At 41.2% G+C, this 23,254-nt stretch overlaps 3 protein-coding genes across 4 annotated transcripts in view; 1 reads left to right on the top strand and 2 right to left on the bottom strand.

Moving 5' to 3' along the window:
* Window positions 1-1,976: 1,976 nt before the first annotated feature.
* ivd (isovaleryl-CoA dehydrogenase) lies at window positions 1,977-8,894 on the bottom strand. 2 transcript variants are annotated; one of them, XM_029493111.1, is made up of 12 exons: window positions 8,636-8,893; window positions 7,819-7,908; window positions 7,583-7,634; window positions 7,214-7,383; window positions 6,991-7,084; window positions 5,676-5,806; window positions 5,387-5,485; window positions 5,117-5,208; window positions 4,569-4,650; window positions 4,317-4,421; window positions 3,839-3,911; window positions 1,977-2,963 (listed from the first exon to the last, which is right to left on the bottom strand). In XM_029493111.1, the coding sequence occupies exons 1-12, from the start codon at window positions 8,765-8,767 to the stop codon at window positions 2,830-2,832; spliced, it is 1,254 nt and encodes a 417-aa protein (XP_029348971.1). In that variant the 5' UTR covers window positions 8,768-8,893; the 3' UTR covers window positions 1,977-2,829. The 2 variants fall into 2 exon arrangements, with proteins under 2 accessions (XP_029348971.1, XP_029348972.1); XM_029493112.1 differs by lacking the exon at window positions 7,819-7,908 and having other exon boundaries at window positions 8,636-8,894.
* Window positions 8,895-9,732: 838 nt separating this feature from the next.
* On the top strand, window positions 9,733-21,398 carry itpka (inositol-trisphosphate 3-kinase A). The gene is made up of 7 exons (XM_029493110.1): window positions 9,733-10,894; window positions 14,702-14,798; window positions 15,060-15,273; window positions 16,462-16,666; window positions 17,964-18,065; window positions 18,399-18,470; window positions 18,879-21,398. Exons 1-7 carry the CDS (start codon window positions 10,484-10,486, stop codon window positions 19,155-19,157), a joined length of 1,380 nt encoding a protein of 459 aa, XP_029348970.1. The 5' UTR covers window positions 9,733-10,483; the 3' UTR covers window positions 19,158-21,398.
* The window catches only part of ltk (leukocyte receptor tyrosine kinase), a 46,235-nt gene continuing 44,179 nt past the window's right edge, over window positions 21,199-23,254 (bottom strand). The window contains exon 29 of the mRNA XM_029493109.1: window positions 21,199-23,240. Coding sequence (XP_029348969.1) covers window positions 22,215-23,240 — 1,026 coding nt within the window. The 3' untranslated portion in view covers window positions 21,199-22,214. The remainder of the gene's footprint in view (window positions 23,241-23,254) is intronic.

Genomic DNA, 23,254 nt, shown 5'->3' with positions numbered 1-23,254 from the left:
TTCTGAATGGGAGTGGAATTTGAAACAATTATTCAAGTTGCATGAAAGAAGATTTGAAATTTGTATTGGACAAACATTTACTGAGGTAATAATTCTAGTGAGTAACATTACCATTTTCACATGGACTTCTACACAAACGCCTTGTTCTTTTTGCAACCAGTGGAGTCGCTCCCTGATGGTCATTAGAGACAATACAGGTTTATTTTTCACAGGCCCAGATTACATGCATTTTATGTGCTGCCTGTTTTAAGGACTGATAAGATTGTTTATTTAGAAAATTCAGAAACCGGATGGCAATATTATTGTTATTAGAAATCTCAAGGCAACGAGAAAGGAAATAAACTTGTAGAAAGGTAATACTGTAATACATTTTAAGTGAACTTCATCACTTAGTATGTGTCAAATGTTGGTAAAACCCTATAATTGGATTAAATTTTGTAGTGTGTGCCTGGTTATAACTGAGCCATCGTCATGACAACTTAACAAATCCCACCTGCTTCGGATGACCATGAGATAAAGTTGAAAGCGCTGTCAAAAATACAGAGGCACAGTAGAGCTACCCAGGAGGTTCATTAAGCCACTGCTGCAACTGGCTCCAAAAAAATGATTCATGAATGTCACTACAAGATAAATTAAAGCAAGCATCACAGTTAAAGTTTAGCTGTACGAGGGTAAATAAAACTTCAACATTTAGCTCAGTGTAATAGAGAGTTGGATGTTTAAACCAGACTTACATCCCAAAAGAAAACCCTCCCTAGAACAGAGCCATGTATTATTCAAATGCAGGGGGATAGTTCAGTCATTGTCTCAACTACGGTCTCCCCTCTGGTTTCAATAGAAACAATGAGCTCTATGTTCAGTAGATAGAAATGTGTATTTTTGTTCTGTCCTTTTTATTAGCAAATTTTTTTATCACAGCATGCATTTGAACCATAAATGCACTTCTATTTCAGAACAAGCACAGTCACCTCTGATTACAGTCAAGAGAGCAGACGCACCGTTGTTTGCATCTTTCTGCAGAGAGCTGATGAGTGTCTTCAGATCTGAAGAGCCACTGTTTCATCTCCACTGGAGGGTTAATCTATGAAACAACAAACTCACAGTACTGTTAATCCCACATTTTCATGAGCACACTGCAGAGCAGCATCAAAGTCCAACCAAACAATCTTCTGCACACCAATCTAAGTTTAAGTCAGCGTGTGTGACAGCAGAGGTATTGGAGGAAATAAGCTGAGGATCTATCGTCTTTAACAGGTGATGGAGAGAGACGTTTCAGCTGTATGAGCCGTATGAGAGCGAGGCAAAATTAAAATGCATATTTATACAAAGAAAAACTGTTTAAAATTCTTGAATTACTTAAAATATATAAATGATATTTTTGGCCGAGCTTTAGCTGTACCTACTGACTACTGCTAATGATGCATTCACTCACTTAACTGGAGTTAACATGCTACTAATACACCATCACATCGCTGTGTCTACACGCCGCTCAGACAATATCAGGACAGAGAATGCTTTCTTATCTTGGAGACCAGGTCTAATTATGTTTAAAGAAATTTGGTAATACCGAAATATTGTACAGGTGAAAGAAAATATTCAGTTTGGCATTTTGTTTAGGTTCCTCCAGCTTCTACTGCAGAACTAAATGAGGATTTAGACAACTAGTGTAACTTTTCTGAAGTATTTGTCAGTGCGACGTTTGCTTTTTATGAGCAACAAAGATAATAAGGGTGACCTTACTGTGTGTGCCAAAGTGAATAAAAAAAGCTAATATATTAACTAATCATAGTGGAGGGTATTGTATTATGGTAGCCTGCTTCCTGACTTCACATTACATTAAAAATAATTAAAACACCAAAATCTGATGCTGAATAATAATTGTCAAAGCTCTTTAATGAAAAACTGCATGCGATATATCTATTTATCTTTTAGGCATTACTAGAAATTGTAAAAAATAACTGGAGACGAGAAATGAAAAAGGTTTAACTTTTATTTCCAACAAAACTACAGGTATATTTAATAAATTTCATACTTTAAAGTCACAGACGAATGTTGAAAAATCCAAGTCATTTAGGATGATAGGTGGAAAGTGTTTGCTCCTAAAAATGGACAAACATGGTTTCTAATGCTCATTCAAGAGAGCACTCACAGATATTAGCTGTTCCTGCTTAATGATCAAACTGAAACTGTGAAAGCGAGTTTGATTCACAGAGAAGTCACAAACAAAAACAGCACATATTTGAAAGGATCAATACAGAGTATAATAATTTTTCCTCCATTACCTGTAGTGATCATGAGGTGGCATAATGGCATAATATTGAATCTCGATTTGTAACTGTTGAGGTTACAGCAGCAGCAGTGAAAGAGTGTTATAGACAACAAAATAAGTATTCATCTGATCAAACAAACAAAAAACACTCAATACAAGAAGAAAAAAAAAGTGACACACCCCCAAATCAAGTTCATCACATAGGAGGAAAATCTATGATACTAACTTTTTATGAGGTTTAAAAATCAAGTGATTATTTTACTGCTTTTTTTATTGGTTAGAAATGAAAATGCTGTTAGCCTGGTATATGCATGCCAGAAACTGACATCAATATCACTTTAGACACAAAATTGTCTTTTGTCAGGCAGCAAGTAACAGCGCTCAACTCTGTGCTTTGCTCTGTCTTATGTGTGAATTAATATCAGGTGACAGCATTTCTGAAAACCCACAAAATCACAGTAGGAACATGTCATTCAGAGTAAGGCCCCGGTTTTAGTAACTGTGTTCATCTGTGGCAAGTTCATTCTCTCATCAGGGAAATGCCATTACTCAGTTCAATCTTATTTAAACATGGAGTTGAAGGCTCGTCCAATAATGAGCCGTCGAATTTCACTTGTTCCTGCGCCAATTTCATACAACTTAGCATCACGCAAAAATCGGCCCATAGGGTAGTCGTTAATGTAGCCGTTCCCACCTGTTGACAAGTGGTGACAAGACACATAGGTTAAAGCGAGTTTGCAGTTGCGCTGCAGCCACGATTGTATGAATAATTCATTAATTATTAGTATGCATCCTTCAACATTGAGTGTGTATTTTGACCTGGAATAAGCGCATAGTTCAAAAAATTCTAATTCATTTACATCCAGAATCTATTCCTTACTGGAAAAAAAAATCTGTAATTTTACACTTGTAGAAAGTGAACTATAAGAATTTCAAAAAAATTGGTCAAGACTCAAAAAAGGAAAAATTTCACAATTAATACGTTGATTCCCTTGACATTTTGTACAAGTCGTGGACACTGAGAAAATGGGATCTAAGAATGTGCAGAAAGCATCTAACATAGAAATCAGTACATATCATCATTGAAATAAAAAGTCAAACTCTTTCTACTTTACATTTTCATCATCACACGCACTAAGCCTCTGGCTTAGTGGCTGGTATTCTTCCTTACTGTATACACTTTCCAATCTCTCTCTGAACTATGTTACAAGTTTAAGAGACAGCTCCCTCCATTCACGAGGCAGCCAGTTAACCCTGTCTCCTGTATCCACACTGCAGCCATTCGCTGCTCAACGTGGCATTTATTGACCAAACTGCTCACAGATCCTGACAATGATGCCAACATCAAACCACAACTATTCACACCAGCAACAACACAGTTTCCCATTTAAGTATGGGATTATGATTCTGAATTGCCAGGTTTATTCCAAAACTGAGAGACTCAATTTATGCTTAGATTTTTGTCTATAAACTCAACTTCATAAATTCACTACACCTTCTACACCCTATTAATTTCATACCATATAGAGCTTTATTTTTCATTGAACCGCTCATTTTCTTGGCACTTACCCAAACATTGAATTCCATCCAAAGCAACCTGAGTGGCGTTCTCAGCACAATACAGGATCACTCCAGCACAATCCTGCAACAGCAACACAAACCAACAGTCACTGTGTGCAGGGTGGGGTAAAAATCCCTTTGGACTAAAATGAAGATGCTGACTTCTGAGAATAACATTCTCAAATGCACACATCTTTCACTCTCCTTTAGGTTTCACCAAGTTAAGAAAGAGGAAATTCAAATAACATTTTATCAGAATATGAAGAAAACAAGAGAATAAAATTTTAGAGGTGCCATTTTGGTGGATATTTTTATATGAAACCGTTTGAAACCACCTTATGAAGCCAATCGAATATGTTTTAAGATATGGCATTTAAAACATTTACAGGCGTTGCAAAAGAAGGGAAGTTCCTATCCTATCACACATTTCCCCAATGTATTTTAATACTTTCTCTATGAGTAGATAAGTCATTAGCAATCCTCTCACCATTGCACTAAAGTGTCCTTTGTCACAAGCCCGGGCTACATTGTACACGTACTGCCGACAGGAGCTCAGTCTTGTGTACATGTCAGCCATCTTGCCTTGCATCAGCTGTTGAACAAATGAGCATGAGACATTAAGCCAGTTTAACTCAAACCTTTTATTAAAAATCCTATTCTGCCAAATTAAAACCTAAAGAATCATCTATTGTAAGAAAGTGTATCTTTTTGATTTTTTTTATGAAGTGAGAGCTCAAACCTGAAAGTGCCCAATCTTCTGTCCAAAAGCCTCTCTGACGTGTAGGTAGGGAACAGCAAAGTCCAGAACTGCTTGCATGATACTGAAAAATAATACTTGTATTAAGGGCTGATGAACAAATAAAGTCTCATTTATCAGGATAAATAATGTCAGCAACAAAAATAAGTGTGAATGACTGCTCATGGTGTGTTTTTTGCTTTAGCGTACCAAGTGCTTTGATTTTGCTTAACAACCTTTTCAGTTCCAAGCTGCCTAACTGTTTCTTCTATAAAAACATTTGATTTCCTAAGCCATTATGAGGAGAAAACAATACTTCTTCTCTACATCTTAACAGTTCCAGTTGTTATGGATTCAATAAAATGTGCTTATTAAGCAAACTAAATGTGCCATCTTTTAGCTACAGTCCAGAGTGTACATTCAAATTATTTCCTCCGAAAATCCTGAGTTAATAGGTTCAAATGAAACAAACAGTCACATCAGCAAGCAATTGCTAAGGACAAGGAAACCAGCCCACCAATTATATTCCCCGTGTTTTGATGTGACCTTACCCAAGAGGTCCAGATGCAAGCACCAGCCTCTCCAGATCTAAGCCGCTCATCATCACATAAACACCTTTGTTCAAAGGTCCAAGGATATTTTCCTCTACAACACACGGGCGAAAAAGTTTCATGAAAATAAATAAAAATAAGAAGCAACAGCACATGAAAATTATATTACTGTACACACATGCAAAGAAATGAACTAAAACAATACATCGTATATGGAGTGAGCCTCTTTACAACTCAAGTGAACATATGGCAGTGACAGCATTTTAACACACCTGGTACTTTGCAGTCTTCAAAGATCAGCTCACACGTATTTGATCCCCTCATTCCCAGTTTGTCGAGCTTCTGTGCTGTTGAGAATCCTGGCATTCCCTACAAAATACACACACACACGTGCACAAACACTTCTTAAATTGCTATCATTCATGTTACTTTTGTGAAATTGTGGATCATATTCTTTCAACAACACACAAGGCTGGTCCCTAGAACATATACATAGCTTATTAATGTAAACAAATCACATTTCATCCCCACAACGTGCATGTTGAGTGACTGAACTCACCTTTTCAACAATAAAGGCTGAGATGCCTTTTTGATAGGCCTCTGGATCTGTCTTGGCATAAACAATAAGGACATCTGCATCTGGCCCATTTGTGATCCAGAACTTGTTGCCATTCAGAACATAGTAGTCACCTGTTGAAAAATAAAAATATGAAGTCGAAACAGTTACGCAACCAAGTTAAGAAGCACTTGGTGGGATCCTTTGCAACACCAGATGTGAAAGAAACAGTTTACAAACATTAGTCACAGGTTAAAAAGAGAAGAGTGAGCAGAGACCTGTGATTTTGGTTATCTAATAAGTACCTTTTTATAATGAGCTATAAACCATCACATTTGCAGACAGCTCAATAATAAATTGTGTCATTCTGGGATTTACACTACTCTATGATTAACCTTACAAACAACAAAGACTTCAAAATCAGTATGGATAAAACATGAAGCATTGTGTAACCACTAAGGCTCAAACCTTACTGCGGATTTCACACTGACATGCCACAAACATTTCTACCTCCCTCGATCTTTTTCATTTCTGTGAAGTTAATTTTTGATGATTTCCTTGAGGAAATACGAAAGGCTCCATGTAGCCCTCTTTTATCCCTCCTTAACAGACTACTGCTACTACTTGTCTGCCGTAATTCTTCAGATCATGTTGTCTTAAAAGTACTGACATCTTTCCTGTGTATATCATTTGAAATTCATGTTAGCACATTTGCACTCGTTTTTTTGTTAGGTTTTTGTTTTTTTTTTTATGTTGACTTTGTTTCTATTTTGGCTCAAAATTGTGTGGGGGTGAGGGGTCACTGAGTTTAATTTTCTGAGGAAAATAAAAAATTGCTGGTCTCATTAAAAAAATAAATAAATAAATAAATCATGCATATCTGAAACTTGTATGACATCTGGAAAATATCTTTGCATCAATGTGCAGTCCAAATACTTGCAAACATGAAGTGATTGTTAACTGAAAGATGCTTCAGTCTGCGGTTTCTCAGGACTAAATTACAAACAGACTACCTCTGAGCTGACCAAATTAGTGGACACAAGCAAACAAGCTGAATTGAGTCACTAGGTAAATATAATATCTACCGTGAAAAAGGCTGAACTGACTGCAGTCTGTATGTCCAGCCCTCAGTAAAACGAGATGCAAAATTGATTATTTTAATAAGCAGCATAGAAACCAAAGCACTATCTGGTGACAATTAAATAAATCAGAGAGGGCGTACAGGAATACAGGTATGTTCATGTACAGGGAATATGAAACACAATGCCAAGTAACTTGACTCAACTGCAAGCGCGAGTCATAGTTCTTAATGTCCTACCTTTCTTCTTGGCTCTGAGTTTCATTGACACAACATCTGAACCGGCGTTTGGTTCACTCATGGCCAGAGCTCCAACATGCTCTCCTGTCATTAACTGTCAACATTAAACGGGAAAGACCGAAGGAAATATGAAGAATTAAAGTCATTAAACATTAAAGTCAACTTTCTTTTTTTGGTTTCAACCTTTATTTTTTTGTTGAGTATGACCTGTTTTGAGTCTGACCTTTGGCATGTACTTCTCCTTCTGCTTTTCAGTTGCGTGGCGTACCATCTGGTTCACACATAGGTTAGAATGCGCGCCATAACTGAGAGCAATGGCTGCTGACACTCGTGATATTTCTTCCATCACAATGACATGATCCAAGTAGCCCAAGCCTGTGCCCCCATATTCCACTGAAGGAGATGTATACAAGATGTTTACAAGCATAGAAAAGCTTTCAGTTCATCTGAAGAAAGAAACAATCTTGTTTCTCAGTCATTATCTGATAAAAAAAACATTTTGTTAATTAACCAATTCCTGAAATTTATCTCCAAAGAAACAACTTCTACAAATATTTCTCAACATCACAGCTTTTGCTGAGCCAAGTCATACCTGGAGCAGTGACCCCAAGGAGCCCGAGCTCCCCCATGTCTTTCCAGAAATCCTGGAGGACAGAAACAGCAACGTTACCACTGTGGTTATGTTTCATGGTAAATTCATCTCTGGGTATAATGTAATGATCCCCAGTGAGCCGCAACACATGATACAGTTTATTAGCTCATATTTTCTGACCTGAACATCCAATGAGAGGACTGCAGATATCCTGATGATGGAGTATTTCAACTCACCCGCATTCCAACAAACTCATTCTTCTTGTCGATTTCATCAGCGTGGGGAGCGAGCTTTTCTCCACAGAATTTACGAACTGTTTGTCTGAGCTGTGCAGGAGAGAGAAGAGGAGCAGACTTTAGATGAACAAACTTGGGTATTAATCCCAACAGATGGAGACTATGGCTCTGTATCTGCGACGAAGTGGAGTTGGTGTTGGCTGGATTGCAGGTGGATGACCCCAAGTGTTTCACAATCACACACACACAGCCTGGTTCAATGAGAGCATTCGGGGGAAAAACACTTTCACCCAATTAAATTCTGACAGGAACTGCGCCCCCTCCCACACGGACACTGCGCAGGACCTGGAGCCAAAATAAAGGTGACCTGTCACCTACAGGGACTGACTTTGTATCTGCATTGACCTCTCAGTGCCCATCTGTCCGATGCTAGCTGCTGCCATTGAATGTAACATCAAACTGAAGCTAGCTGGGCTGTTAACGCCTGGCCCTTCAAAAAGTACGATGACCGCTCGGTTTAGTGATGATAGGAAAATGTGAATTTAGACTAATATTAGTTAACTGTGTGGGTGAAACGGTTGTTTGTTTGTTTTTTAATCGAGCAACGTCTGCCGATGAAGGACTTGTGTTAGCTAACGTTACGTCATGGCGTCATTGGCGCTACGAGCTCACAGAACCGCCGGTTAAAACTTCTTCAACCGTCATGGACTTTATGTTGATTTTAAGAAAACAACTCCGGGACCGTCCCAGTACCGAACACTCTGCTGCGGACACAATTCAGCCCGGGCTGGCTGCTTAGCCAGCCGCGGTGGCCCACCTGTATCTGCTCCTCGGTCAGTCCGTTCACCACGTCGTCCACCGGGACCGAGGCACCGGCGCATCCCCTCCGCGCTATCCCGGGGAAGGACAGCCGGGAGCCGAGGCGGAGGCTGTTTCTGACCACAAACATGGTCCTGCAAACTCCTGCAGCCAGAGACGTGACAGGTGGAGAAACAGCAGCAACAACAACAACAACACACCGATATGGTGGATATTTCAGTCTCCTGATAGCTGCCGGGTCAGGCGGAGGGAGAGGAAGAGGTCTCACTCTGCTACTTTTTCAGGGCACCACAATGTTACCGCTTTATAATGCAGTCAGCTGGAGAACAGCAGACATATTTCAGTCTCCGCTGTCAAGAAACTGAGATAACCTTCACGAATCACTGATTTATTTGCATAGTGCACGGTGTAAACCAGCGGCTGTCAGTGGTAGAGAAATGCACCGACATCAAAATGTTGGTTATTTCCTTCACAGGATTCCCATTAAGAAACGGACACCTGCAAACATAATGATCCATGAAACAGCAACGCTCAGTGGCCATGGAAGGGGATTGGCCTCCACGAAGACATCTGGAGGATAGTTTAGACCCTTTTTCATATCCGGTGCAGAGCTCTGACTGAGCAGACACTCCAGCTTCCATTACTCAATGCCCACTTTTAGGATCCTCACTAAACAAACCATCTCAGCCCCACAGATGCACACACACGACTGAAAATGAATTATGTGATCTGGGCAGCATTGTGTGAAACTATTGCCTATTTTAACTTAGCTCACTTCTTGAAAATAACAACAGCCTATATAATGTGAGAAGGCTATAACTATAAGAAAGCCACTGTCTGATCAAACATGAAGAATATACAAAAACACACCTGTACATAAATGATGATAAACATGTTCAGTTTGTCTTACAAGAAGGCAAATGGAAGCGCATTAAAAATGAACTTTTTCATAAGTTCTTTTGTTTTTGTTTAAACTAAGAAGTGACACATCTTCCCGCCTCACACCATCTTTGCTCTCAGCAGTGTCTTCGCAGCAGCGCCCCCTCCTGGACAATCATGCTGGTGGAAGTCCAACAGCAGACTTCCGCTTTTGCCCCCCACAACTGATGAATGATAACGACACGCCTTTAAAAGCCCAAAGACTTTATTTTGAAAATCCACCTTTCTGGCAGTGAACAGGATTTTTTTTAATTCTTTTTTTCACATACATTTTGGTAAAGCAATACAGACAACTGCACGTTTTAGGTTTTATCATATTTTAATGGCACTGTTTTAGTCCCGAGGCGGCTTCTCCCGGGAGAGGAATATGCGCGTCTTTCGGCGGAAATATTAAAAAGCTCCACATAAATAAACTGGTGCTCTTTATTAGTCTGTGCTACTGATGGTTTAAGCGATTTCCGATCTAAAGCAGCGTGAGGCAGGAGAGATGCCTGAACATCGCAATAAAAAACCGTTGAGCTGCTTTAAATCCTGAGCAAGGAAGCGAACATAACAATGCGGAAGATAACAGAAGCTGTTCCTTACAGATGTACTAAGTGAGCGCGCGCGCGTCAGTCGCGTGAAGCACGAGCCGCCCGTGCGCACCGCAGAGGGGATTCCCTTCAGACCGGAGACCGGAGACCAGACCGGAGACCACACCGGAGACCAGACCGCCAGGGACCGGCAGGCTCTGACGGACGGCCCGGACAGCAACGAGGAAGTGCGGCAGAGGACGGAGCGGAGACGAAAAACTCTGAAAGTGAGATGAGCGGATTTTGATGCTGGAGTGACAGCAGCGCTCTCTCTCTCTCCCTCTCTCTCTGTCTCTGTCTCTGTCTCTGGTTGTGGACTCGGATTCAGGTCTCCGATGCCCAAAGAGTGCAGGAGAAGGACCTCTAAGGACCTCGGACTCTCTGGGATAAACGACGGTTCTCGTTTAGAGCGAAGATCGGCGGGGAAGTCAGCCCAGATTTGCGATGAGCTCCTCCAGAAAGCCGCTCAGGTCGCCCCGCCGTCCGCAGCCGCGGCTCCGGCTGTGATGGAGGCGCTCCGGGTGCCCCAGGTCACCATCACCCCGGAGGGAGGCGGCTGCTCCCGGGAGATGCGCCAGGAGGACTGGGACGATGCGGTGGACAGCACCCTGCGCAGGAAACTCTCCAACTCGTCCATCTCGTCCACGGGCTCCTCCGCCGTGGAGTCCGAGGACGACTTACTGAGCGACAACGAGAGCAGAAGCAAAGGGATCATCACTCTGGAGCATCTGGTGGATCCTGGAGAGGTGAGCAAAACGCAGAAACATCATAATCTGGCCTCAGAAAGTTTTTGAATTGGGCTGCATGGTTCGCTGAATGGACTGTATGCGCTGCACATGAGCATTAGCTCCGTGAAAAATGCTTATGTGGAGCATCCTGGGATGAAAACATTCAAAGTTTCACACTTGCTTGCCTGGGCATCTTTCCACACCCCCCCACAGCCCCCTTACAGTTAACTGGCCTTCGCAAAAACCTGGAGTCTTGAAAAGAAGAAACAGCGAAGCCCGGCAGCACATAAACAACAGTCAGCAAACTACTTCCTCTGAGAAGAGCAGTGGGATTTGTTTGACTGCAGAAAAAAGACAGTTACAAAACAATTATACTGGGTGCATTGTTTGTTTACTTGATTTTTTTTTTCCCCCATTTCTGAAAAGTGAGCTCTCTGGAAGCATCTCCTTTGGGAAAATTAATCACTTGTAGCCTACATTTAAAAAGTTACCTCAAAATTTCAGGTGTCAGATGTACCAGGCTCACATCATTTTATTTCTTTGAGATTGTGTTCAGAAATAGATGAAGCACCATTGAGATTCCAGTCAGAGAGGGAATTCCTCAGGAAATGGTTAATTGTGCCCATCATAATCATACTATCTCTATGTTGGATGGACGACCAAAGGATTTCACATCATGTTGATATTCCCAGGCTCTGTGTGAATTGAAACCAACATGAAGAAACTGGTGAAAGTTCAATAACCTTTTGAACTGCTACTATCAGAGCTGTGCTTTTGTTTCATCTCAGGCTGTTAATTAATGCACATTATATCTGCTGCCACATAGTATGTATACAGGAGACAAAAACTTAAATCCTCTGCTCTGAGGATTTAATCTTTTAAAGCAAAGTCTTCTTTTCTTGATGGAATCTTGAACTTTATGTTTTGGAACTGCTATTCCTGACATCTAACTGTGTGCTTTCCTCCTTGACCAAACAGATTAGTGTTGGAAAATACGCCTTTAGTTCAATATGCTGAGGGTGCAGTTCTGTTCTCCCTTGACCTTCCTGCCTGATACATTTTTACTTGACGCTGACAAGTCTCCGTCCTGCTTGCGCATCAGGATAATACAGTTTTATACCTTTCCTGAGCATTAATTCTGTTGCTATATTTAAACTGGAACAGAAAATGATATATTTTTGCAGTTGTTGATCTTTCACAACAGCATCGACTCTCCATGTGAATTGTAGGGAAGTTGAGTCAGTGATAGCTTGTCCCCGCTGTGTTTCAGCCTCTAGTCAACAACAATATCTGCTTTTTGTCTGACCCGTCACGATATTTAACTCAGGGCCAGACTTCCATTGTGTTTGTGAGTGGGTATGAGTGTGTGTGTGTGTGTGTTTATGCTTCAACCACCACTCTGTCATTTCCATACAAGGCCTGTAGCTGTCACTTTCTTTTAAACAGAATGAATACACATTACTGCTTCAGCTTGTGTTGCTGAATATAAAGATTTGTTTCTTGGGCTCAGTGTTGGAGCTTTATCAAATATATCATTCCTTTAATGGTTAATTCGGAGATTTACATCTAAAATCTGTTTGTTGTTTCTCCTTTGAAAATTGCAGTATTTAAATTCCTGCCCCTTCAGCCCACGCAGCCACCCACGCAGATACACAAAGTACAGCACAGACCAACACGCCTTTGTAATATGTTTTTGTGGTCAGTTGCTAATTTCAGCCTTGACTTTTGACATTTAACAAAAACCCACTTCAGGAAGTAAAAATGCTTATGCATCAGTAATAAGACTTTGGTGGTGAACACTTAAATGCGTGTTCTGTATAATACGGATGCAAGATACTAGAATATAGTAAAATAATATCACATTTTTTAAACTTGGTTATTTTACCAGCATTTTCAAGTTCAACCCGCAAAGAAGTAAATTAGTCCGACATTTCACAGAAAATATGATTAACAGCAATTTCACAAAAACAAAAATGTGTGTAGCATATTATTATTTTTGTTCTCTCTTTTATTCGTTTATAAATCGACTCAGAACTGAAGACCTAAAATTATTACAGTTCACTACTAATAATCAATACTTTCACTTATGTGGGATTTTGCATGCTCGATTTTTATTGGCAGAATATTGTAAAACTGTCTGTTTTACAATATTCTACTGAGACTTTTAGATCCTCTGAAAACTACAGGTATTAATGCAGCTTTTGATGTGCTTTGTTTTCCTGTACCTCAGTGAACTACAAGCAAACCTGTTATTTCAAGTTCTTAGACTCACCCGTCATATACCGACTGTTATCAGTACACCTACAGACAAACTCATGTTGTTTTTGTCATCAAGGCCAGCAGGCGCAGTGTAGGATGAATATCATCAAGTTTCCAAGTGACATTTTGTGTGAAACATAAATATCAGCGCTGAGCCCTGCAGGGTCCTTATATTTGCATCAACTCATCAGCAGGGTTCAGTTTCCATTCGCTCTCAGTCTGTGGATAAGAATAATAATTATAATACATTTTATTTATAAGGACACTATAATTAATAAAGACAACAATAAATAAAATCAACATACATAAAAGAAACAAGTTAAAGGGAGTACAGAAATCTAAAACAAGTGAGTTTTGACTTGGAATAGAAGATTGGGAGAGTCAGTGTTGTGGATATGAGGAGGCAGAGAGTTCCAGAGGTGGGGAGCAGAGCGATAAGACCTTATCCAACATGACTCCAGACTCTGCTTTATCTCAGTCAAATTGCAACCAATCAGTAACATAAATTATCTGCTTACAGTAATTGACAAACCAGCTAAGTCTAAAGCTTGTCGCGATAAAGCAAATATTTGCTTAAGTGCAACACTTTCGGAATGTGATATTGCCAGTCAGCTTTGCCACCAAGCCGAACAAGTGAAGCATATCACTTGACATTTAAATTCTGCTGCATGTTAGGATTGTGAACATTCAAGCATGAGATCCTGTTTCATTTCTTCACTCACACACAGAGTAACATGACCTCTGTCTTTGTAGCTATTTGGTTCATAGTTTTTCCTATAAATATGTAAATATCAGAGTTAAAGTGTAAGGATTTGGACAGTTTGGTCAGAAGGAATAAAACAGGCAGTCTCCTTTAAGTGTGAAGTTCTAATGTGTCTCTGCGAAAATCTGCAATCTGCTCCTTTGATTTTTCTTTCTCCCTCTCTTTGTGTACGTGTGTGTGTGTGTGTGTGTGTGTGTGTGTGTGTGTGTGAGAGAGAAGAGCATTAAACAAACAAACAAAAATGTCTCACAAGAAGTGATGAATTTTTTCAGCTCCTCAGTTTAAAATTTTTCATATGACACCAAGAAATAAAACATTGGTAAGAGAATGGGATTTCAGAGGCATACAATCTTATTACTTCTTCAAATATGACAATGTTTGATGTAAATATCATTTAGCGTGAAACTTAAAATCCAACCTGAATATAAATAATGGAACCTGAAATTGAGAATTCATGCTGCAACAGTTTTTGGAGGACCTGTGAATTAAAGACCATCTCTACACCGAGCTGGAGATGGTGATAAGGGATGTTGAGTCAAAATACATGTTTTCTAAGACATGGCATTTAGCTGACCTAGATTATAAGATTTCTACAGCGGAAAATTATTACCCGGGCAACAGATTTACAGGTAGAATGGCTTATGTCATCAGATTTCTGTAAGCAGACCGAGGTTGGACACTTTCTAGGAGCAGCGATGTGAACGAGGACACAGACACAGCAAAAATATGATTCTGTGCTTTACAGTGATTCCATCCTGGTGTTTTAAATTCACCTCCAGTTATTCTCTTGCCCTCTTCTCTAGAGCAAGCCGTGGTGGAAGTTAAAGACCATCGTTCAGTGGCCGTTCAAGGCTTCCCAGAGGAGGAAACTGAACTGGGTTCAACTTGCTGGGCATAAAGGTATAATCTGTTCATCACTCACTGCTCAGACCATCATGCGTACTTTGACATGCTAGAGACAGCGAGCAAGAAAATCTGGTGTCTTCCTCTCTTTTTGCCTCTTCTGTCAGTTTGTTGTTCAAATGTCGCTTTTTTGCATTGTTGTAATTTAGCACTTAGTGAAATACGAAAAAAGTGGAGGGCAAGAGATCGCCAGATAAACAGGGATTAAAACATAAACGTGCTCGACACTCAACAGCACTGCTTTTTATCTAATCTTAGGCAACTTCAAAGCCGCAGATGAGGGCACCATTTTGAAGAAATTTTCAGAAAATGAGATGCAGTGTTTTGAGAAGCTGAAAGGCGACGCGCTGCTCCCGTTTGTCCCTGGTTACCATGGCGTTGTGGAAAAAGATGGAGAATCTTTCCTCCATATGACTGACCTGCTAGCAAACTTTGACCTTCCCAATGTCATGGACTGTAAGATGGGAGTGAGGTAAGGAAGTGAAGTGTTCAGTTACTTATGTGTCAAAGATTTTTTCCAAACGTGGCGAATCTCTTATTTCTGTTCCCCAAAGGTCTGTTCAAAAAGGACAATGCCAAAACATTGATCTTTCTGCTTATTGTTTATGTTTAATTGTCGTGTTCTGCTGAAATGGATCAATGAGATTAGTGGAAACTAGTGACACTGAAGCGTTTCTGCTCTACAAGGGAACACCTGTTGTAACTGCAGGCAAATGCTTGGCTTCTTGCCACAGCGGGCGGGGAGCCTCACTGTATATGTGCCTGGGCACATATACACACATGCAAAATACAGACAGACACACACACACACACACACACACACATGTATAATCACGGCTAATTGCACATGTGAATGTCTAGTTGCACATGTTTGTGCATGCACAGACATGCAGGTATGGACACCCAGCCCTCTGAGAGTTTTATTTCCGGTTCAAGCAAGCAAATGTGTGCGCACACTTGATCAGCCACAAACAGACACTCAGATACACATTAAATCCCGAGACACACATGTGCTGCTGTGTAGACGTGATTATTTTAATGCACACACAATGCCACAAGATACACAATGTGTGTATCTCAGTTTCTGAGGCTGCTTATACACACACACGCATTTACAAGCTCAGGGCGTCCCTGGAGACTCCCCTTTGTCAAAAACACCCTCAACCACAGAGTTGCTAAACCACTAACTTGCACAAACACACATTAATTTTTTCACACAGTTGCACACTGGAGTCTCCTCTCAGCTTCCCTCTTCAGCACAGAGGAAGTGGAGCTCACAAACTGAAACTGAAATTCACATCTGTTTGCTCGTATGACTGTGGTTAGAGTCAGTGCATTTGCTGCACTGTTCACTAGAACATATACAGTGATAACAAAGCTAATGAAGGATATTTCGATGCAATGGGTGTGGCTTTTCTACCATATCACAAATATATACAGGTGAATATATGCTGAAGAGAAAACTCTATATGGCTGAAGGATTTTATTTTTTGTTAATTAGACAGAATGTGTGTGCGAGCAGTGTGTATTAATGCAATACACACCTTGTGGGTAAATTAACAGTCCCATGTGTGTAGCCTACATGCAGGGCACACTTTAAAAATACGTTCTGCATAAACTCACATCTCCTGCACTGGATCTTCCTCTCCTGCTGTTCCAGGACATATTTGGAGGAGGAGCTTGTTCGAGCACGGGAACGGCCCAAGCCAAGGGAGGACCTGTACAGGAAGATGGTGGAGGTGGACAGCGAGGGGCCAACTCCTCAGGAGCATTCCCAACGAGGCGTGACCAAGCCTCGCTACATGCAGTGGAGGGAGACCATGAGCTCCACCAACACGCTGGGCTTCAGGATAGAGGGGATAAAGGTAGAACGGGTGATGTGTCATCATCAGCAGGATCATTTTCTGGAGTGAATTTCCAAACTGACTGGAAGGTTGCTGAAAATGTACGCACAGTTGAACAACGAATTGAAAAAAAAAGTTAAATCTCATAAGTCAAAGGTTTGGACACACTTTCTCATTCAAATGAATAGAAAAGGGTGTCCAAACTTTTGACTGGTAGAATGGCAAAATATGTTGCTGGCAGATGGTGTGTGTGTGTGTGTGTGTGTGTGTGTGTGTGTTCAGCAAACCCGCACTTTAGTTAAATCTACTCCACTTCAAACAGCAGTGGGTTAAAGTGATAAGTGTGGAAAGGATTGCTCATACTGACAAACACAAAGGTGACTCTGCCCTTCCCTGAGCTCTCTTCAGCTCATAATTTTGCCTGTTGGTCTACTGGCTGTGTTGATTCTTGCTCATTCTTTCACTATTCACACGTTCCTTTGTTCTTTGCCTCCTTTTTGCGACGTTGCGATGTTTTGCTCCGTCGTTTTGGTCTACTCCTGCCAGTGATGGCTGCATTCCTGCCCTCCAGCTACCTTCCTTTTCTGCACCCACCTGGTTAGCTGTTGTCTGTCCAGTTCTTAGTGTTTACACCAATCACACCCGTTCCAGCCACAGTGTCTTTTGTGCTGTGAAGGCCGTCACATTCCAGCCTGTTCTATGAAATTCATGACTGTCTGCCCATTTTTAGATTTTGCCCTTGCCTGGGGCTTCTTATCGTCTGCCAGGCTGTTCTTGACACTGTCCAGGCCAGAACTTCTCCAAATGTTTGACCCCCCCCCTTTTCTGTCTGTCTGCTGAATCTTAACGTTAACACATTTAAGTGTTGCCAATTTTAAGCGTCTCTTTAACAACTTTGCACCTTGTCAGGCAGTCCTGTGCCTGAGACTTTACACCTGGCCACTGTGGACTCAGGAGACGAAGCTCCCTTTATTGTCCAGCACGATTGATTACCATGAGCAGCAATCAATCACTTACATATAGATTACTTCATATGGAGCAGGTCTAAACTCTTTACAGAATTATTTAAAGAGACCCAACAGATCTCCCCATTAGCGAGGACTTGGAGACTGTGGAGAAACCTCAGGCTGAGCTACAGGAGGCTAAGGGAGGGCAGCCGTCCCCTCAGCTGGTGGGCTTGAGAGAAAGAGGGGAGAGGCGGGGGACTTCTTTGGCTTTCAACCTGTCCCTGAGTTGTAGCATTTAATCCTCTGTGATACTCATCAGGCTATTTTATCGCTTCAAACTATTCAGACTGGGGTTTTTTTTTTTTCTTTAGAAATTTGATGGAACATGTCGAACTGACTTCAAGAAAACCAGATCAAAGCAGGACGTCATCAACGTGTTCACTGACTTTGTCGAAGGAAACGTTAACATTATAGTAAGTGGCCATCCATTACTGCACTCACAAATATATTACACTCTATGTTCACACTAAATGACAAGGTTGTTTTTTTTTTTTTTTTGGGATACTTGGCACAAAAAACAATCTGGTATCAAGCATTACTTAAAAAAACTACACTAACTACAGACAAACAGTTTGAATAAGTTCTCACATAAATTTACTGTGTTTGGACAAAAACTGTTCTCTACCTTGAAAATCATGAACACACTATTGCTGTTTGAGTTTTCTGTCCTGGTGTAATTATTCCAAATATGCATTGTGTATGCAAACTTTTAGGATACTATCATAACTAATCTTCTTGAAACACAGACATCTTACCTGAACAGACTGACGGAGATCTGGAAGGCCCTAAAGATGTCAGTGTTCTTCAAGCAACACGAGGTAATGACTGATGAGGAAAAACAAACAGGAATCTTTATCTCAGACTTATTTGGGGTTTTGATGATCTGGTAATATTTAAATACCAAAGACTGTCAGCTAGTCCATCACTGCTTTTATCCTTCACTTCTGTAAACTGGTGTTTATGCACCCTCTAACATCATGTAGCCCTCTTTTTTTTTTTCTCTTTGAATCACATCAAAGATTTAATTTAATCTCCTGGGTGCCACAAAACCACCCTGTGTGGTGTAAATAGCTGGTTGGGATTCACGGCTAAATTTAAAATGAGTTTCTTGCTCTTGATTACATTTTTTCTCCACGTGTATATTTCCATATTTAGGGGTTGATGTGCAATAGAAAGAAAGAAATAAAAGTAAAACTTAATAAAAAAAACCCATCCTGTTTTTGTAGGTCATTGGCAGCTCTCTCCTTTTTATTCACGACCACACGGGCAACGCGCAGGTCTGGATTATCGACTTTGGCAAGACGACAGCGCTAGCAGAGAGCCAGACGTTACACCATGACATTCCCTGGCAGGAGGGCAACCGGGAGGACGGTTACCTGTGGGGGCTGGAAAACCTCATCCACACGCTGGAGTCTGTAAGCAACAATGGGAGCAGCGAGCAAAGCTGCAGCTCAGTTACGACAGAGACCATAGACACACAGACCGCAGAGGCAGCTGGCCAGTGACCTTTGACTTGTAAATGATAAAAAGGAGCTCAGACTATTTTAATGGGTCTGCCAGAGAGCGAGCTTTAGAGAGATTTCCTCATACACTGATTCCGTTTGGAGTTAAAATACACTACCAGTCAAAAGTTTGGACACACTTTCCTAATCATTTGAATGAGAAAGTGTGTCCAAACTTTTGACTGGTAGTGTACATACAGAACCGTTTCAAGCACCAAGTGACTATTTAGCACTGAAATGTTTGTACTGACACTGACTAAGAGGACAGGATGGGGACTGGACAGAGAGGAGCAGCTTGTCACTGGCTTGAGCAAGAGAACTGACACTAATTCAACTTCCTGCTTGATGAAACAGAAGTGAGAGTGTAAGCTTTCTGCTTTTCAGTTTCAGGAAATCTGGGTTTTGCGTGCAAAGAAAACGCTCATAAGGTCCTAATAAAATCAAAGAGAGTCAAGTCCCAAACTTCGGCTCGCTTAAGACCATCGACTGTAACCCTCCGCCTAGATACAAACCTGAGTATGAAATAAAAAAACTTTCCTTTCAGTAGGAAGAGCTGGCTGGGTCACAGACCTTGTAGTCATGCCTATAGCATAAAAACAAATTCTCAGTATAGGACTGTATTATCAGGGTCACTGTTTTGATAAACTGTCATATATTGTGCAACGGTATTTCTTTCACTGATTTCATTGCTGCAGTCAAACTTTTAAATATTTTAATTGCTTTTGTAGTTGTACGACAAAGCACATATCCAATGGTGTTGGTTACTTAGGTGTGACAAGTGTTGTACAAACGAAAATAATGACAATGTACTTGGAATTAAAAGTTGACAATATAATTTGGTTTTCTTTTTGACAGTAAAACACGATTTTGGGGCATCTTAGAAGTTAGTCAGCAGTCTGAGTTCAGGTCATTGGGTTGAAACTGATCTCACTCACAAATGAGATAAACATATGTCAGTTTATTTGGGGCACAACTAGGTTAAATGAAAGTGTGAAAGACAACATATTGCATAGAGTGTCTTTCCAGTGTGGGTTGAGGCATACCATCCTCAGCCACATAAAGAACACACACACACACAAAAAACCTTCAGTGAGTGTAAAATAAAATGCACCAGGCCTAAGAAATGTACACGAGGAAGAAAAAGAAATTCCACAGTAATCCATATTTTTAAGTGGCTATAATTTATCACAAAATTATTCTTTAGAAAACTATATTAGTATAAGAGTTACACTTTTCGAGATGTTATTTTTAAATGGGCTGTTGAACAACACGGTAATATCAGCAAGCCTGGACATCAAAAATACAGTAAGCCCACAGAACCCTTACATAACTGTAACTTTTGATTAAGCATATTAAAAAATAAACTATCGACATTCATCAACAAAAAAAGACATTTTGGAATACCACTATTCAGTCAATCAAACAAGAATAAATGTAAATACCACGAATTACACAATTGATTCGTCAATTAATTGTGATAGACAGACCTGCAGCAGCACGTTTGGTACTTCTAAACTGAATACCTCCCCCTGCTGAATATATAAGGTACTACCAGCGCTGCACCAGCAGATGCAGTGTAGTGTATCTAATGGCAGTGATCAACTACAAATACAGATTCATCACAAATAATAAATGAATAAAAATGAGAAAAGAGCTACAAATGTAATGGGTTAGTCTGGTATAAGGAAGTGATTACAAAAATAGCAAATATTTTCCCAGCTGCATGGTAATCATTAGGATGGGGGGGGACAATCAAAAATATGCCAAGTCAAATCAACATTAGTGAAATCCTCTTGAAGAATCGAAGCTGTAGTACTTTTTGTTTTCTTGCTGAGGGGTGAGAAGTTTGATGCCACACTCAGGCCTGTACAGACAATATGGAGCAGTTGACTTGGCAGGGAGACTAAAAACAGCTGGCCTGGGCCTGCACAGAGCTGTAAGAATTTATCTATTAGAATCTCACCAATTCACATGTTACATCTTTCAAGATTTATGCTTTCATCTGTAAAAGAATCAAAATATAAAGCCAGCTATTTTAGTCCAGCTTTGTTGTCTTGTTATCAGTTTCCCCTCGTTTCCAGTTCCTCTGCTACGCTGATCAGCAGCTGGTTGTTGCTTCGTGTTCACAGTACTGACATGAGACTGGTTCTGATTTATGACCAATTGAAACAGCCTTTTTAGGTGTCAAAGTGTTTCATCAGAGAGAGAGAAAGGAGGTTACTTACTTCTGACACTTCAGAATTTTACAAGACTAAAATGGGACTTACTGTCTTGTTAGTGGATGCTGATTGGGCAGTTTTTTGCCAAACTAATGTTTAAAAAGTCAGCAATCAACAACAGGAAGAAGATATGCTGTATTTTCATGGAGCGCTTCAGGAAGTGTTTTATTGCTGTGTTTTGGGAGTGTGTGTTTTCACATTGTTTGGGGATAAAGCTAATAAGAACACATAACGCACGTAAGTTACTGATGTGTGCTTAAAATTCTGAATGAAAAAAATTCCAAACCTAATTTCATACCACAATCAAAAGCGAATTAGTCTGCAATAACAATGAAAATATCTCAAAGCACATTCTTGGAGATTCTCTTCCCAGTGGCTAAATAGTTCTGGCTTCTTAGGTTTGTACCGTTTGCTTAATATTACAAAGTCCAACTAATTGGTAATGCAACATATATCACTCCAGAAGCTGTCGTGACAGTGAAAAAAATTAGGTAAAAAAGGAGTCTCTCTACAGCAGTTATTCATGGCTGCCATCGCCAACAGTGTGGATACTGAGAAAGTGCAGGGCTGCGTGTCATCCAGTGTTTCAGCTTCAGTGTTTAGCTACCAGTGTATCAGAAGCCAAAGAAAGAAGTCCAGCACTGGCTCTCTGATTCACAGCTGAGGAGTGCGTGGGTTTTTTCCAGCATTCCAGGAGCTCTAAGGATTTGATGCGGTGGCTCTCAGACTGTGGTGAAGCCTCCCTGGTCATGCTTTTTCTTCTGGGAAACTCAAGTTTGTCATACAAGGGTCTTCTTGTCATTTTCAATTTTCAATCCAAATCCTTACAGTAAGCCGTTTCTTAGATCGGGGTAACACTGAGGTCTTCAGACAGAGAAAAGCCTGAGTCTCGGTCGCGTGTGGGTTTCTCAGCTTTGGTGTGTCTCCTCACATCCTCATGTCCGTAGCTGGCGTGGCGCTTCAGCAGCAGCTTGGGCATACAAGATGAGGAGGAATGGAGGCCGAATGCAAATCCCAGGTTAGTCCCTGAGGAGACACTCGGGGCAGAGCTGGTGTTTGTGATCACTTCTAAACCTTTGGGCATAACCAGGGGCAGCCTCTCTGCCTCGTAGCTTTGGTCATCATAGGCATAGTTGACATTGCCACATGGGAAACTCTGGAGCTTTGCCAGGTCCATGCAAGCCTTTGGGGTCCCACTTGCTGAGGCCCTGTGTGAGGAGGTACTTGGGACAGCTTGAGCCTGACAAGGAGGAGATGGAGCTGGTGAAGGGCTGAGCGGGTTGCTGTTGGCAGTGTCACACCCAGCCTCATTGCTCTCTGAGGCTGGGACCTGTGTGTTAGCGGTGGAGGAGGCGGCGCTTGAAAGTGGCACAGATTGAGTATGAGCCAGTGTTTTCTTCCCCCTGAAGTTTTCCAACACCCAGGAGCCGTACGTGGGGTTCCACAGGTTCTTGGTCTTGTTCTTCAGCCTCTGGCTCCCTGAGGAGGAGCTGTTTCTGGAGCAAGGTTGATGGTGTGGGGGCTCAGGGTGCAGCCAGTGGCTTCCTGTTGCTGCTGACAATCCCTGTGCGGGAACAAGGTCAGCCCAGGATGGCTCCAGCGCCTCACGGCATGATGTCACTTGGACAGGTTGGGTTCTCTGGAGGAGCACACAGGGTTTTGTGGGCTGTGGCGGAAGGGGAGAAGGACCAAGGCCCAAAGAGGAGAGCCCCAGCTGGGAGGAGGAGTCCTGGGAAACCTGGTGGGACACCAGGAGTGGTGTGAGGCTGGTGGAAGTGTGGTCAGAGGGACGGATTACTGTGCCACTATCGTCCTCTGAGTTTGGGCCACATTCCACTGGTAGAGGTGTGTTTATCACATCTGGGTCCTGATCGACATCAG

Source organism: Echeneis naucrates, chromosome 22, assembly GCF_900963305.1.
Source record: "Echeneis naucrates chromosome 22, fEcheNa1.1, whole genome shotgun sequence".
Taxonomy (NCBI): Eukaryota; Metazoa; Chordata; class Actinopteri; order Carangiformes; family Echeneidae; genus Echeneis; species Echeneis naucrates.
This window is presented reverse-complemented; position numbering and strand designations above follow the sequence as displayed.

Bases quoted from the DNA above. Each gene is read 5' to 3' on its own strand.
- ivd (XM_029493111.1), bottom strand. From the start codon at position 8,767: ATGTTTGTGGTCAGAAACAGCCTCCGCCTCGGCTCCCGGCTGTCCTTC. The intron at 7,635-7,818 runs GTGAGTTGAAAT...TCTGTCCTCCAG, and splicing joins ATGAGTTTGTTGGAATGCGG to GATTTCTGGAAAGACATGGG. The intron at 5,209-5,386 runs GTGTTAAAATGC...TGTGTTGTAGAG, and splicing joins AAGACTGCAAAGTACCAGGT to GAAAATATCCTTGGACCTTT.
- itpka (XM_029493110.1), top strand. From the start codon at position 10,484: ATGCCCAAAGAGTGCAGGAGAAGGACCTCTAAGGACCTCGGACTCTCT. The intron at 14,799-15,059 runs GTATAATCTGTT...ATCTAATCTTAG, and splicing joins TCAACTTGCTGGGCATAAAG to GCAACTTCAAAGCCGCAGAT. The intron at 15,274-16,461 runs GTAAGGAAGTGA...CTGCTGTTCCAG, and splicing joins GACTGTAAGATGGGAGTGAG to GACATATTTGGAGGAGGAGC.